The 15744-nt window shown below is 38.1% G+C and overlaps 1 protein-coding gene across 5 annotated transcripts; it reads left to right on the top strand.

Annotated features, from left to right (window-relative positions):
* Nucleotides 1-2: 2 nt before the first annotated feature.
* On the top strand, nt 3-15656 carry LIAS (lipoic acid synthetase). Of its 5 annotated transcripts, none has more exons than XR_011997200.1 (11): nt 13-196; nt 1669-1841; nt 2539-2632; nt 3881-3961; nt 4401-6169; nt 6257-6314; nt 7988-8116; nt 9776-9921; nt 11353-11423; nt 12239-12350; nt 15324-15656. XR_011997200.1 is itself a non-coding variant. In XM_025997797.2 (11 exons), exons 1-11 carry the CDS (start codon nt 152-154, stop codon nt 15377-15379), a joined length of 1122 nt encoding a protein of 373 aa, XP_025853582.1. In that variant the 5' UTR covers nt 48-151; the 3' UTR covers nt 15380-15656. The 5 variants fall into 5 exon arrangements, 3 of the variants coding, with proteins under 3 accessions (XP_025853583.1, XP_025853582.1, XP_025853576.1); XM_025997797.2 differs by having other exon boundaries at nt 48-196; nt 6013-6169; XM_025997791.2 differs by having other exon boundaries at nt 72-359; nt 6013-6169.
* Nucleotides 15657-15744: the final 88 nt, after the last annotated feature.

Below are 15744 nucleotides of genomic sequence, written 5' to 3'. Positions count from 1 at the left end.
CCAGGCTAATGCAGCCAATGGCGGAGCAGCTCCGGTTCCGCTGGATCCGCGGCGGCTCAGGTCCTTGTCATAAATAGAGCGACGGTTTGTTGATCTGTCTTTCCCGGGAGTTCATGATCCCTCCACCCTGCTAGAAAAAAAAAAGAGAGGGATGTCTCTACGCTGCGGGGGCGCCGCCTGCACCGTGGGGCCCCGGGTGAGCGGCGGGGACCGCAGGGTGCGGGCTCGGGTGGGCGGTTTCCCATCTCTCAGAGCGCCCAGTAATGAGGCTGGCTCTTACTCAGCGTTTACCTTTAGCCAGGCGCTATTCCAAAATTCCTCGTGTAGTATCTCATTTAATTCTCCGGACCCACGGTCAGGTAGGGTCTCTGATCCTGGTTTCTAGGGAGGTCTTTCTGGCAGATGCGGAGGGCTTCCCCCCCCCCACCGCTTATCAGAGAGAACTGAACCCTGTATTAGTGGGAGCATTATAGAGGCCTGGGATGAGCACCCCAAATTCCTGCTTTGTGTTGGGGCTCTTATTTTGTAGTAGACCCCAGTCTGAGCGATGAGAACGCAAACCTGTGCTCTTCTTTAGGGGCAGACTCATCAAATGCAGGAGCAATCCCGCAGCACCCCAACAGGCACTCTTCAATTGTTGAAGGTTCTCATGCCTTACGTGTACTGACTCGTGAATTTTACTGTTCTGGTTCAGATCTAGAAGCCAGTGATTGCTTACGGTCAATAAACGTATATTGAGTGACTACCGTTTTGAAACATAGAATGTAATCTAGAAAATTAAAATATTAGGTTTGGTTTCCTGCCTTTCAGTTCTCTGAAACCAACTATTACCTCTGTATTTTGTTTTATTATTTTTTTAAAAAATACTTTATTTATTTATTCATGAGAGACAGAGAAGCAGAGGCATAGGCAGCAGGAGAAGCAGGCTCCATGCAGGGAGCCTGACTTGGGACTCGATCCCGGGTCTCCAGGATCATGCCCTGGGCCAAAGGCAGACGCTCAACGCCCGAGCCACCCAGGGGTCCCTCCCTCTATATTTTAACACCTATGCTTCTCCAAAGCCCAAATAAGAGAGGGTTATTGCAAATTTTCCTTTTAAACGTCCTTGACTGGACGCTGGAGTAGAAAATTCAAAGTTGTGACATCTGCAGATACTGCAGTTAAAACTTTATAAAAGACAGACTGTTAGTAGTTAAGTGGATTACAAGAAAGTGTGACATAGTGCAGCTTGGGTGGCTCAGTGATTTAGAGCCACCTTTGGCCCGGGTTGTGATCCTGGAGACCGGGATCGAGTCCTACACTTGGGCTCCCTGCATGGAGCCTGCTTCTCCCCCTGCCTGTGTCTCTGCCTCTCTCTCCCACTCTGTGTCTCTCATGAATAAATAAATAAAGTCTTAAAAAAAAAAAAGTGTGATATATGTTAGCCAGGTCCAAAGGTTTCCAAATCTCTTGTACCTCCAGCAGTAAACAGTTGCCATTCTCTTTTAGGTTTCGTTTGTTCTTGTGACTTTAATTCTAGATTCTGAGCTCCTACACAGAGCTTGTAAATTGTTCTACGTAATTTCTGTATTCTCTGGCTTTACACTTTCTTTTTAGGTATTAAAATGGGTTAAAACTAAATTATTTCAAACCCCACTAAATACATGTCATAATGAACTCTGTCTTTAGGTATTGGGAAGATATTTATGCAGTCCATTCCGAACAGTAAGTTCCTTGCCAGATAAAAAAAAGGAATTCTTACAAAATGGACCAGACCTTCAAGATTTTGTATCTGGAGATCTTGCAGACAAGAGCAAGTGGGATGAATATAAAGGAAACTTAAAACGCCAGAAAGGAGAGAGGTAATTGAAATTTTGACATAAATTCCTTCATTGTGCATTATTTTCAGATATAACCAAGCCCTAGATTATAATTTTATTTAGACTTGGTATATTTAGCTAAAAATCCTTAGAAAGAAGTGATCAGACGTAGAACAGGTAAATAGCTGAAATTGGTGGAATTCTCTTCTGTTCTCTGTGCCTTTTGATAGTTTTTATTCAGTCTTCCTAGGACTTAGCCATCCTATACCACCATCTCCCATTTTGCATGTAGCATGAAATTTCTTCATAGAGCAAACATCATTTTGCTACTAGTTGATTTGATGTTGATAAATTTTTCATGTTACTGGGTATTGATGATCTAACTTGTTGCTCCTCCTATTCAATGTACATATGACCTATGGATACCTTGCTTTATTCAAAAGAATGGTGAGGTAATTTCACACAGAGGGCAAATTGTTTTGGGAGATACTTTACCCCAACTTCTAGTTCACAAGTGGATATAAAACAAGGGGAACCTGAGGATACATAGTCTTCACTCCAAATTTTAGAATTTTTTCCCATTTAATAACCATCATGAATCTAGAACGTTGAGCAGAAAGTATACTTGTGGGATCTCTCTTTTCTCTGAACAAATACAGAACTTTTTATTAGTATTATTCACTGGGGAATGAGATATTCAAAAACTTCTTGGTTAATAGTTATGTTTGGCTTTCCTCAGGTTAAGACTACCACCATGGCTAAAGACAGAGATTCCCATGGGGAAAAATTACAATAAACTGAAAAATACATTGCGGAATCTGAATCTTCATACGGTAAGTTTCAAGTGTTAAATTGCTCTGTTAACTAAAAGTCATGGTGTTTCTGCATATGTGTAACTTAAAATTTAATAAACTACAAATCAAAAGCAACAAGGAAAGTGACTAAAGATGTTTAGGGATGCAGTATTATCAGTAATGGAAATACATTTAAAAATCATTTTCTCAGGGCACCAGGCTGGCTCAGTCAGTGGAGCATGCAGCTCTTGATCTTGAGGTTGTTAGTTCGAACCCCATATTGAGTGTAGAGATTACTTAAAAATAAAATCTTTGAAAAAAATTTTTAAATCATTTTCCTTGCAAAAGAAATAAGAAATTGTATTTCTTAATTTCACATTTAATAGTGCAAAAAATATTAGGAGTTTTTTTTTTTTGTGTGTGTGTGTGTGTGTGTGTGTGTGTTTTAAAGGTTTTATTTATTTATTCATGAGAGACAGAGAGAGAGAGAGGCAGAGACCCAGGCGGAGAGAGAAGCAAGGCTCCATGCAGGGAGCCTGACGCGTGACTCGATCCTGGGTCTCCAGGATCACACCCCAGGCCAAAGGCGGTACTAAACCACTAAGCCACCGGGGCTGCCTTTTGTGTGTGTTTTGTGTTACAAATTAAGTACATGCTTATTGGAAAGAATATAATATTAAATGTGTCAATATGCAATCCCAAATGTTAACTACACCAGTTTTATATATTAGCATATTTCCATCCAGACCTTCTTTGCATATATGAAATATATACATTCATGTTGTTTTTATTTTTATTTTTTTAAGATTTTTATTTATTCATGAGAGACACAGAGAGAGACAGAGACACAGGCAGAGGGAGAAGCAGGCTCCATGCAGGGAGCCCGATGTGGGACTTGATCCCGGGACTCCCTGATCACACCCTGAGCTGAAGGCAGGCACCAAACCGTGGAGCCACCCAGGCGTCTCCATTCATGTTGTTTTTAATTTAAAAATGGGACCTTGGGATGCCTGGGTGACTCAACAGTTAAGCGCCTGCCTTTGGCCTGGGGCGTGACCCCAGGGTCCCGGGATCAAGTCCCATGTTGGGCTCCCTGCATGAAGCCTGCCTCTCCCTCTCCCTGTGTCTCTGCCTCTCTCTCACTCTCTCTGTTTGTCATAAAAAAAAAAAGAAAGAAAAGAAAAAGGAAAAAAATAAAGACACACACATACACACATGCCTGATCACTAATTTGCTCAGTTAGTTAATATTTTTAACTTGATTCTATTCCATTCCCTTTACTCACAGGTGTGTGAGGAAGCTCGATGTCCCAACATTGGAGAGTGTTGGGGAGGTGGAGAATATGCCACCGCCACAGCCACCATCATGGTAAGAACAACCTCAGACTATAAAGTTTTAGTCTAGAAACTGAAAGGAATATTTTGTGTCTCCTAAAAATGTGCATTATGAATCTGTGACCAGATTTTTTGTTACATGTGAATTTATGAGAAATGTGAGGAAAAAAACCTGACAGAATAATCTAGCTGATATGCTTTCATCCTTCTCTGAATAAAATCTATTACTGATTTTTCCATGTATGTGACAGTTAATCATGTGCTGCCTTAAGATATCACTTCCATTTTGGAAATGTTATTCATGATTGCTTAACTTTTTCCCCCCTAAACAATAATAAGCATTTATTTTTGTCTCTCGTGGCCATTTGGTTGCCTGGAGTATAGCTGATCTTGACTGGGCTAAAAATGGACTGCGGGAAGTAGTTTGGGGTCTCAGGGTTTAGGTCTGCTCCACAGAGCTTTTTTCTCCTTAGACCAGCAGGTTTCCAAGCCATGTTCTTATCATGAAGAATGGAAAGAGCACCAGAGGGCAAACCAACCATCTATGCACATTTGAGGCCTCTGCTTGGTCATGCCTGCTATCATTCTTTTGGCCAAAGTAAGTCACATGGCCAAGCCAAATAGCAATGGAGGTAGAGACATAAGCTCCTCCCCCATAGGAGGGCCCTGCAAGTTAAATGGCAAAGGGTGAGATGTGTAATCTTAGTGTGTTGGAATAACAATCGCCATTAACTGTGTACTCTACCATATATATCCAGAGGGGTTCAGAGATTGAGATATTGGGGTTAAATCTAAATTCTGTGCAACTGAAAGGTCATAGTTGTCTGGGAATGTCTTGAATTGTACCAGCAGAAGGCTATTTACTTGAGGAACCAAGGAATCTTATGAAATAGAGCTAGCCCTGAAGCTTATCCAAGTTACAGAACCTCTGTTCTTGAAGGCAGGAGTGATTTAGAACACTCCATGATGGAAAACTGGTTTCATCCCTTGCCTGGCCCTTTCTCACTGACTTATGACTGATTTCTGGGAAGAGTTTAGGTTTCAAGAAATCCTTATGAGATTTGGGACATAGCTATGAGTCCCCCCCACCCCCACCCCGCAAGGGTTAAACATAAAGAAGAGCTTTCTACTCCAAATCTCAACCTATTACTTTGCAGCTTTGAAACTCCAGTGGCCCCAGAACATCTGCAGTGGCTTTGCTTGGCATAGGGCAGAATGTAATAGTGACCTGTAGCAGCAGAAACAAGTGTCCTACAGAATAACCCACAGGAAGCAGATTTTATGTGTTGTTTCATCTATTTAACAAGAAGGAACTTCTGTTTAACTCCAGAGACCTACATGTTGATTTTTTTTTTAAGATCTCATTTATTTACTTGAGAGAGAAAGAGAGAGTGGAGGGCATGTGCCGAGAGAGAGAGAGAGAGAGAGAGAGAGAGAGAGAGAGAGAGAGTACACCTGCGTACGAACAGGGGGAGGAGGGGCAGAGGGAGAGGGAGAGGCATACTCTCCCCCTAAGCAAGCTCTCATGACCTGAGCCGAAGGCAGACACCTAACTGACTGAGCCACCCAAGATCCCCCATGTTGATATGTTAATTGAATATTTTATTTCCTTTAGAATCATTTTTATTAATATTAAATAGGTACAAAAGAATATAAATTATATGTAAGTTTAAAGAGTAACTAAGTAATACACAGCCTGATAACTCCAGCTTGAGAGTAGAACATTAACATTACCTTGAACCCCCCTGTACATCACCTTTTTTTCCCCCTTTAACAATTTTTTTTTTTTTTTTTTAAAGTAGGCTCCACATCCAGCATGGAACCAGTATAGGGCTTTTACTCTTGACCCTGAGATCAGGACCTGAACTGAGATTGAGTCAGACACTTAACTGACTGAACCATTTTCTTTCTAGTTTGATTACATATATTTGTATTCCTTAACTATATTTTGTTTACCTTTGAATGTTTCAAATTTCCTGTAAGAATCAAACTGTACTCATGTTTTGTAATTTGCTTTATTCTCTCAATATATGTTCTTTAGGGCCATTCATGTATTTGATTTAAATTGTAACATCTCTGTTATAGTTGATGGGTGACACATGTACAAGAGGTTGCAGATTTTGTTCTGTTAAAACTGCAAGAAATCCGCCTCCACTGGATGCCAGTGAGCCCTACAATACTGCAAAGGCAATTGCAGAGTGGGGTCTGGATTATGTTGTCCTGACGTCTGTGGATCGAGATGGTTAGTGTACCATCATTGCCTCCTCCAGAAAATTGGCTCTTACTAAGTTGCGATATCATCTTGAGTAGTGGATTCTTTTGTTTCTAGATATGCCTGATGGAGGAGCGGAGCATTTTGCAAAGACTGTATCATACTTAAAGGAAAGGTACATGTTTTTCATTTGCTTGTGTAATTTGAGGGCTTTTTTTTTTTTAAGCCCATATAAATTCAGTTTACTGAATGGTGGTTACCTTAAAGCAGAGGTTATTAACCTTTTAGGGGATTATAAACCCTTCTGATAATCTCCTGAAATTTACGTAGTCTTTTTTCCAGAAAAAGTATATTTAAACATGCAGATACATATTTGCATAAAATTTTAGGGATTCAGCAGCACAGACTTATGGGCCTTTTTTTTTTTTTTTAAGATTTTATTTATTTATTCATGAGAGACACAGAGAGAGAGGCAGAGACACAGCCAGAGGGAGAAGCAGGCTCCATGCAGGGAGCCCGATGTGGGACTCAATCCCCGTTTCCGGGATCACGCCCTGGGCTGAAGGCGGTGCTAAACTGCTGAGCCACCCAGGCTGCCCTAGACCTTTAGTCCATAAAAGCTGTCCTTCATATTTGAGTGTTAGTTTAAACTTTGAGTGATTTTTTAAAAAATCTATAAAACTACAGTCTTCCAGCACTAATTTTGAATAAATCATCCTCTAAAAGTATATGGAATGAGATAAACTCCCACATTGTTAAAGTATGCAATGCTTGATATAGATTTTATTCATATGCATTTGCCCTGGGAAATTTACCCATTACATTTTATTAATATTTAATCCCATCTATTTAAAAAGCACTAAAAAAGGGTGTTATGCTTACTACCTATAGCTTAGTGTTAGTTGAGCACCTGGCACTTAGTAAATGTTTTTCTAATGATTCCCCAGTGTTTTTTTGTTTTTTTTTTTATAGTTTACTTTAAAAAGCTCTGTTTGCAACCCACTAAATTGATTTCACAAATTAGTCTCAACTTTACAATTAAAAAAACAGGGAGTTATAAGCTATGTTCTTTCAGCATCTCTTATATCTGTGAGAGGGTATGTATGAGTTCTTTCTACATCTGTTCTCTCAGGAGACAGCTCCAGAAACTTTGCCATTGGTTTTATGAAAAAATTTATCAGTAGTCCTAGTCATTTCTACTGCTCTCAAAAGGAACAGCACTGTGACCTAGTTCACATTTTCATGCTTGAATGCATGCATAGATATAGCCAGAATATAAATAAGAAGATTAATGTTTAACTTGTATTTCATTTAAGCAAAGCTCATGACTCAGCAACTCAGAAAATAGTTTTTTAAACCCACAGCACTTGTGAAATATTTGTGTAGAGGAAGGGAGGATGACACTATTTGATGAATTTTTAAAGAAATCAGAATTAAAGCAATCAAATGCTCCTTGCATTCACATAAGAAATGTCCCAATTTACTTTGCAAAGAATAAAAAGATATTTTATATTTCATGTTTTAATGTTTATAATTGTTATAAGCAATTTTTTCTTAATACTTTCTCAATAAAGTGTAAGTCTATTAACCTCAAAATTTATTCTGATCATTATTTGCATGCAGATGTATTTTAACTACTATGTACAATATATTTGATGTTCAGGGTTTATTTTTTCATAAAACAGTTTATATGTGAGCATTTAGTTATGTGTTCATGCTTTCCTTGGCAAGACTCCAAAGATGCCTGTGTTGAAACTGATACTTAATGAGTACTAGTAATTTCTGTTTTGAGTAATAATTATGTCAATGCTTTGCCTAAGTTTGATACTTATTTTTTTTTCCCCATAGGAATCCAAAAATTCTTGTGGAATGTCTCACCCCTGATTTCCGAGGAGACCTAAAAGCAATAGAGAAAGTTGCTCTGTCAGGATTAGATGTGTATGCACATAATATAGAAACAGTTCCAGAATTACAGAGGTGATTACATATACAGAGTAACTGGCAAGTTTGGAGGGCCAGCATCTGCTATATTTTCTTACTTTTTGCAGGGGAGAACTTTCTATTTGACTTTTACAAAGTGAACTCTCTTTCCTTTTGTAATAAAATATTTTCTGAAAATCAGAAAATATTCCTAACAAAAAGAGCATAAGCACCATCTGTAATATTTCCACCCAGTAATATTGATTACTATAACCTAAATGTATATATTTATATGTATGTGTATATGGGTTTTTTTTAAATATTTTATTTATTTATTCATGAGAGACACAGAGAGAGAGGCAGAGACACAGGCAGAGGGAGAAGCAGGCTTCATACAGGGAGCCCAACGTAGGACTCGATCCCCAGTCTCCAGGATCACAGCTGGGCAGAAGGCAGTGCTAAACCGCTGAGCCACCCAGGCTACCCTAAAAAAAGACTTTTAAAAATACTTTTGGCACTAAAATTTCAATAAGTGATACAAAAGGAGTTCTCATTCAGATGTATTTTCAATCTCTTTTAAAAAAATATGTACTATTCTTTCTAATAATGTTAATAGTGAGGAAAATTTCCAGATTGTTATGCCATACTAATAATTCATTATTATATCAGAAAGATAAAAATTATTTTAACCTTCAGAAAGATTAGTATGTTTATCTTAATTTTAGTAAAGTATATTTGGCAGTGATGTTACTGGCCACTACATATTATCTGTATTATAGAACTTGAAAAAACTATGATAAACAATAACCAGCGTTTCCACTAAATCATAAACATTAAGGGAACATAACTTAAAGTCAGTGGAGACATACTTTCAAGAGTAATTATGTTCACTATTGTCGATTTTGTGGTTGTTTTTAAATTCACAAACTGGTTTCCTTTCTTCCTTTGAGCTAGTCTCTGATTAAAAATAACAACAGCAAGTCAGTTACACAAAATAAAGGTGCACTAGAAATTCAAACAAACACTGGATTAACATCAACTAGTCAGCAATTCTGTCCTTTTGGCATTCTCGCCACTTAAAACATGGTGGTTTGGCTGCTGTTGAGGTCTAACACACAGCCTGTTCCAGCCCTGTCATTTCTCATGATACTACCACCAGTGGGTGCCAATTTCCCTGGTTTCACTTAAGAAACATTATCCTTTCCAGTGAAAATTCCAGAATCCTGCATTACCTAAGAGATGTCAGTGTCATATACTCACCAGCAGAGGGCAGCTTGGTCTTTAGAAAAGAACTGAACATAAAAGTTTCAGGCCTCTGAAATGTGGGTTCATGTTAAACAGTTTTTCCTTTGTTCAGTATTGAGATTTTCTTATTTCTCTTTTTCCCTTCTCTCTTGACTATCCCTTGCAATCACTCATTCTCAGCTTCAAATTCTGGTTTCTCAGTGAGTAATTCATAACTTACTTCTGTTCTAGCTTTCTCTGCCCAAGGCTTAAAAGGCCTTCAAAGTAGGCAGAATGAAGGGGCCCAGTGAAGCCTGATTTTCTTTATCAAAGTAACAGCTAGACACTTGTGCAACAAATGCTAGTATCAAACCACATGATATAATACAGTGTTCAGAATGTACTTTCCTGGTCTTTTAGATTGCTTGCATAACTATGTACTTAGTTGAGCTTGTGGTTATTCTTGCTGACAACAGCCCTGCTGTTTTCAAGGAAAGTTCGTGATCCCCGGGCCAATTTCATCCAGTCTCTGCGCGTACTGAAACACGCCAAGGAAGTTCGGCCCGATGTGATTTCTAAAACCTCTATCATGTTGGGTTTAGGTGAAAATGATGAGCAAATATATGCAACAATGAAAGGTAATAAAAAATGAAAACTCTTTTTCATTTAATTTGAGGAACCCCATTTCAAAGACCCTGTTATGCCTCCTCTATGGTCTCAGTGAAAGTGCCCTTAAAAACAAAGTACAGGATATTATTCTTATAGCAGCGTAAAAAAGGAAAGGAAGTATGTTTTCTTAGGAACTTTATGGGATGATATGCAGAAAACTCAGGATATGAAATTTGTATCCCATTTTATTCCCTACCCTTTAATCAAGTGAAAATAAGATTTTATCCACTTTTCTTATTTAGTCATTGCAGTTTTAAGAGCCAGCCAGGTGCCAGGTACCAGGAGCTCTGACAGGCAGTGACAAGATGAATGAAATGAAGCCAGGCCTTTGAGGAAGAGCTTGCTGGTAACACTGTCACATAATATGATGTGCTTTGGACTTTACTGAATCTTAGTCTCATAAGCCCATTTGCTTTGTGATTCTTGGGCTTTATAAACTGGTTAAAAAAAAAAAAGGTTGTTATTTAGATGAGGATCCTTTGCCTACTTGCCATTGTTTATTGGTTCTAAGAGTAACAAGTCCAAATAGTAATTAAAAGGTCCTTATTACTAGAATAAAATTACAGTTTTACTGGAAAGACTCTCATATGATAGGTCAAATCACATCCTCTAGAGCATGTCTTGCACAGCTAGTAAAACTGAATACAGCATATCTGGTCTATAATATGGGTGCTTTCAGGCCTTTTAAAATTATTTTAGGATTTCATTTATTTATTTGACAGAGAGAGCAAAAGCAGGAGGAGCAGCAGAGGGAGAGGGAACAGACTCCCTGCTGAGCAGGGATCCCGATGCAGGGGCTCAATCCCAGGACCTTGGGATCACCACCTGAGCAGAAGGCAGACACTTAACCATTGAGCCATCCAGGCACCCCAATTTCAAGCCTTTTGTATACTGTTCCTTTCACCTTTTCTAACAGACTCCTGCTCAAAACACCCTTCACTCATATTTTAGTATTTATTCCATGGTCTTACTCATTCCTATTTTTTCAATCTTTTCATATTCCCTGGCACTTTCAAATGGATATAATCTTACCTCTCAACATCAGGATTATAGGCCAGGGTAAAATTCACATTGTTCTGAAGTAAAATTTTGCCCAGGGAAATTATGCTTGCATCAACCATTTCAACCATTTCAGCATCTAAATCTCTAATGGAGCATATCACTCTCAGTCTCAGGGTTGTGAGTTTAAGATCCACGTTGGGTGTAGAGATTACTTAAAAAAATCTTGGGGTGCCCGGCTGGCCCAGTCTGTAGAGCATGCAACTCTTAATCTCAATGTTGTAAGTTCATATCCCCTTTTGGGTATAGAGATTACTTAAAATGTTTTGTTTTGTTTTGTTTTTTAATTAAAAAATCCTTTTAAAATATGCTAACATAACGTGTGCCCTTTTTTTCTATAGCACTTCGTGAAGCTGACGTGGACTGTTTGACTTTAGGACAATATATGCAACCAACAAAGCGCCATCTTAAGGTATTGCAATCTTGAGTTGCTGAACGTTTGTTGGTAATTTGAATTAAGTCTTTGTTGTCCATAGGTACAGTTAAGAAGCTGCTGGCTTTTTAGTGAATGTTCCATGTCTATTTCCAAGTCCCAGTTTCCATTTTATTTTCTGGATAAAGCCAACAGATATTCTGGCACTTTTTTTGCTGCCCTGAAAATTGTACAACTTAAGTGAATGTACAAAAAAGAAATAGTTGAGAAATTGCATTCATTTGCATGTGGTCATCTTGTGACTTGTTTTAGAGTCAGAGGTGATGTAAAAAAGAAAAGTCAATCTTATTTCTGTATTGGACATCATTGATTTAAGAAACTTCTGCTGAGTAGTAACTGTGAATACAGCACATCTGGTCTATAATATAGGTGCTGGTAACACTGTCTACACACAGTGCTAAGCACAAGATACAAGACAAGACAAGGAAGTCTTGGGCCTCAGGAATCTTACAAGTATGATTAATTCTTGTTCATACCTGTTAGTGAAGGAGTAATACAGATACATAATCTCTATAGATAGTCTCATTTTTTTTATCTTTTGGAATAGTTAACAAACTACAAAATTGGTATTTTCTCTCCTAATTCCCCAGAATCAAGTCCTGATAGAGGGGGTAGTAACCAGTGGACAAGTAGTCTGTGAGGAAAGAAAGGAGGAAAGCCTCCGGGCAACTGGATAAATTATGAAGTGAAAACCAGGAAACTATGCTCATGAATGTATGAGCATAGATTTTTTACAGAATCAAAATTATTTAGGGAAATTCTAAAATCTATCTGAATTAATTCTTTAAATGTAGGTTGAAGAATACATTACTCCTGAAAAGTTCAAATACTGGGAAAAAGTAGGAAATGAACTTGGATTTCATTATACTGCAAGTGGCCCTCTGGTGCGTTCTTCATATAAAGCAGGTAAGTTACACTGCAGGGGATGGTTTTATTTAGACCACAACTTTCCATGTGAAAATTATAATAGCTGTGGTTGCCTTTTGTAGGAAAAGTAAGTTTTTTCTGGAACATCCTTAGGAACTTTGCTCCATAGGGCTCATGTTAAGGAAAAATTTATCTTAAATCTGTTTTTTTCCTTAAATAATCCCTTCAGGGACACTTGAATGGCTCAGCATTTGAGCATCTGCCTTTAGCACAGGGTGTGATCCCAGGATCAAGTCCCCACATCAGGCTCCCTGCAGGGAGCCTGCTTCTTCCTCTGCCTATGCCTCTGCCTCTCTCTCTGTGTTTCTCATGAATAAATAAATAAAATCTTAAAAAAAAAAAAAGGAATTTCTTCCCCGTTTATAGCTCAGCTACTATGACGAAAGCAGGAGTAATCAGCTTATTCTTTGTATGGATTTCAATAGTAGGTTATTCAGAAATGACAAATACCAGTTAAGTAAATAACATGGTTTTCTGAAAAATGTATATTCATTTGACAGTCATGCCAGCTGCATCTCTAAACTGCTAATTTCAGATCAGTTTAAATCCTAAAAAGTATCTGACTGCATTGCTGCTTATTCATTAATATCTTTGTGGTTTTCCTCCCAGAAGCAACAAAAAAAAAATTTGTAAGATTATTTTCCATATAGGAATTTCTAATGTTTTGGTACACCTGGGTGGCTCAGTGGTTGAGCATTTGCCTTCGGCTCAGGGTGTGATCCCAGGGTCCTGGGATCAAGTTCCACATTGGGCTCCCCATGGAAAGCCTGGTTCTCCGTCTGCGTATGTCTCTGCCTCTCTCTGTGTGTCTGTCATAAATAAATAAAATCTTTAAAAAAAAGAAAGAAAGAAAGAAATTTTTACTGTTTTTTCTAGCTACACTGCAGTTTTTCACCTTTGTAATTTCAGCTCTTATTTTGATTAGTAGCTTGATTTGACTTATGAAAAGAAAAGCCTTGGAATGCCTGGGTGGCTCAGTGGTTGAGCATCTGCATTTGGTTCAGGGCATGATCCTGGGGTCCTGGGATCAAGTCCAAATAAATAAATAAAGTATTTATTTATTTTTTTAGATTTTATTTATTTATTCATGAGACACAGAGAGAGAGAGAGGTAAAGATACAGGCAGAAAGAGAAGCAGGCTCCATGCAGGGACCCCAGTGTGGGACTTGATCCTGTGACTTCAGGATCACACCCTGGGCTTATATATATAAAAGGAAAGCCTCTTCAAGGGATAAAAAGTCATGTGATAATGGCCATCAAAAAGTCTATAAGAACATATCTAAAGCTTGGATTTAATCCAAAAAATGTTTATAATGTTTTCCCTGCCAGTTGGACTTAACAATTATAATTTCTTGAAGAATAAACAGTTATTTTTTGGATAGGTCTAAACCACATGATTACTTTAAATTATCTTTTAGATGATTGTTTTATATATTGCATTTAAATTATAGATCTAAATTAGGCACACATTGGCAAAAACTAATGTTTGTATATTAGTAATATTCAGTGTGTTCCTATAAAGAAATTCAAGACATTTTAATGAACTAACAACAGCTTATCCTAGTTATAAAATCTAAGACTTTGATTCAGCACTGACTCACAGGATGTGGGGAATTTGGAAGCCAATAAAGTGATGTATTCTTCCAGCAAGAATAATTCTGCAGACAAGCTGAAAACATAAGTAAAGGATAGGACTAACATCAGCTTCCGGAGTGGTTAAAGTAAAATCATTTGAAAGAGTTTTTATTTTGTTTTAAGAGAATTTTCTAACATTTATAAGAAAGTGAATTATGAATTTTGTAATGTTTTTAAAGTTACCAGGAGGCAACCCCGGGTGGCTCAGCAATTTAGCGCCACCTTCAGCCCAGAGCGTGATCCTGGAGACCTGGGATCAAGTCCCATGTCAGGTTTCCTGCATGGAGCCTGCTTCTCCCTCTGCCTGTGTCTCTGCCTCTCTCTCTCTCTCTCTCTCTCTCTCTCTCTCTCTCTCTCTCTGTCTCTTATGAATAAATAAATAAAATCTTTAAAAAAACAAAGTTACCAGGATAAGAGCAAATTCTACTACGTAGAACATTAGATTCAGATGATGGGCTAGGGCCTGAAAATGTTGATTCTACTCCTGCCAGATTTAGATAAGGTATGGAGAGGCATGACTATCTCCATTACTTGGCTGGGTTATAAACCTTGGGATTCTCGGTGATTGTGTACAGATATGGCCATTGTGGTTATACTTGTTTATTAAGATGACAAAGCAAAGTTCATTAGACTCCTCATAAAATCAGGCTCACGGTGCTGGTCTCTGCCACTAACTGAGCCGTGCTGTAACAGTGAGAGACTAAATGGAATCCTCATGACCTGAAAAGGGAATGTGCCCCCTCTAAACAGCTAACTTAATGCACAAGCACAACTGTGGGGCTGGAGAGAAAACCCATTATAAATGAAGAGCTCTTGCTTCCCTAGAGGGGAATAAGCTAAAGGGATTCCATCAGACGAGTCTGCTCAACTGCAGTGAGGTCTGTTTTATAAACATCAGATCCAGGCTAATAACATAGCAGAATTGCTCTCTAAAATGAATCGTGCCAACAGCAATACTTTGTCAGTGATGAGGAATAGATAGTGCACAGAAAGTAGAAAAAATGTTCAAAAGCAGACCCGTAGATACAAAAGGGCCACCCTTTATAATACTGAGTTACTAGAAAGAATAATAGAGACTGGTGTTAAAATATTTTGTAAGCATAGGGTGTAGAGTTTACTTTAAAAAAAAAAAGATACAGCTAATGGGGTGCTGGGTGGACTCTAGTCAGTAGAGCATGCAACTCTTGATCTCAGGGTCATGAATTCAAGCCCCACGGTGGGTATAGAGCTTAACATTTAAAAAAAGGGAAACACTGAAGTATGATTCTGAAATTTATGTTAAATTGATATTAACGTGTTTTCATTTTTCCTAAATAGGTGAATTTTTCCTGAAAAATCTAGTGGCCAAAAGAAAAAAGTCCTCTAAAATATAATGAGACCTTCAAGATCACAGGAATTTTTAATATCTGATTCCGGATGGTAATAGAAGTGGTACCAGAATGCCTAGACTTCAGTGGATATACCTCAGTCTCTTTGTTTTAAGAAACATGTCAATAGCTGTGCATATTTAAATTAAGTAATTCACTTGTCTTTTAGCATATGTTCTGTGTTCTATTAAACAATTGATTGCTGTGATGTGATCATAAAATATCTTTTAAGAGTTTTACTGTTAACAGTATAATTAAAAATACTTGAAAAACTTGGAGAAAAGCTTCCAAGCCTGTTACCTATACATCGTCATCACATTTCATTTCTGAAAAATGACACCGTTGATGAAACAGTCAGTATAGGGACACCT

This window comes from Vulpes vulpes, chromosome 14 (assembly GCF_048418805.1).
Source record: "Vulpes vulpes isolate BD-2025 chromosome 14, VulVul3, whole genome shotgun sequence".
NCBI lineage: Eukaryota > Metazoa > Chordata > Mammalia > Carnivora > Canidae > Vulpes > Vulpes vulpes.
This window is presented reverse-complemented; position numbering and strand designations above follow the sequence as displayed.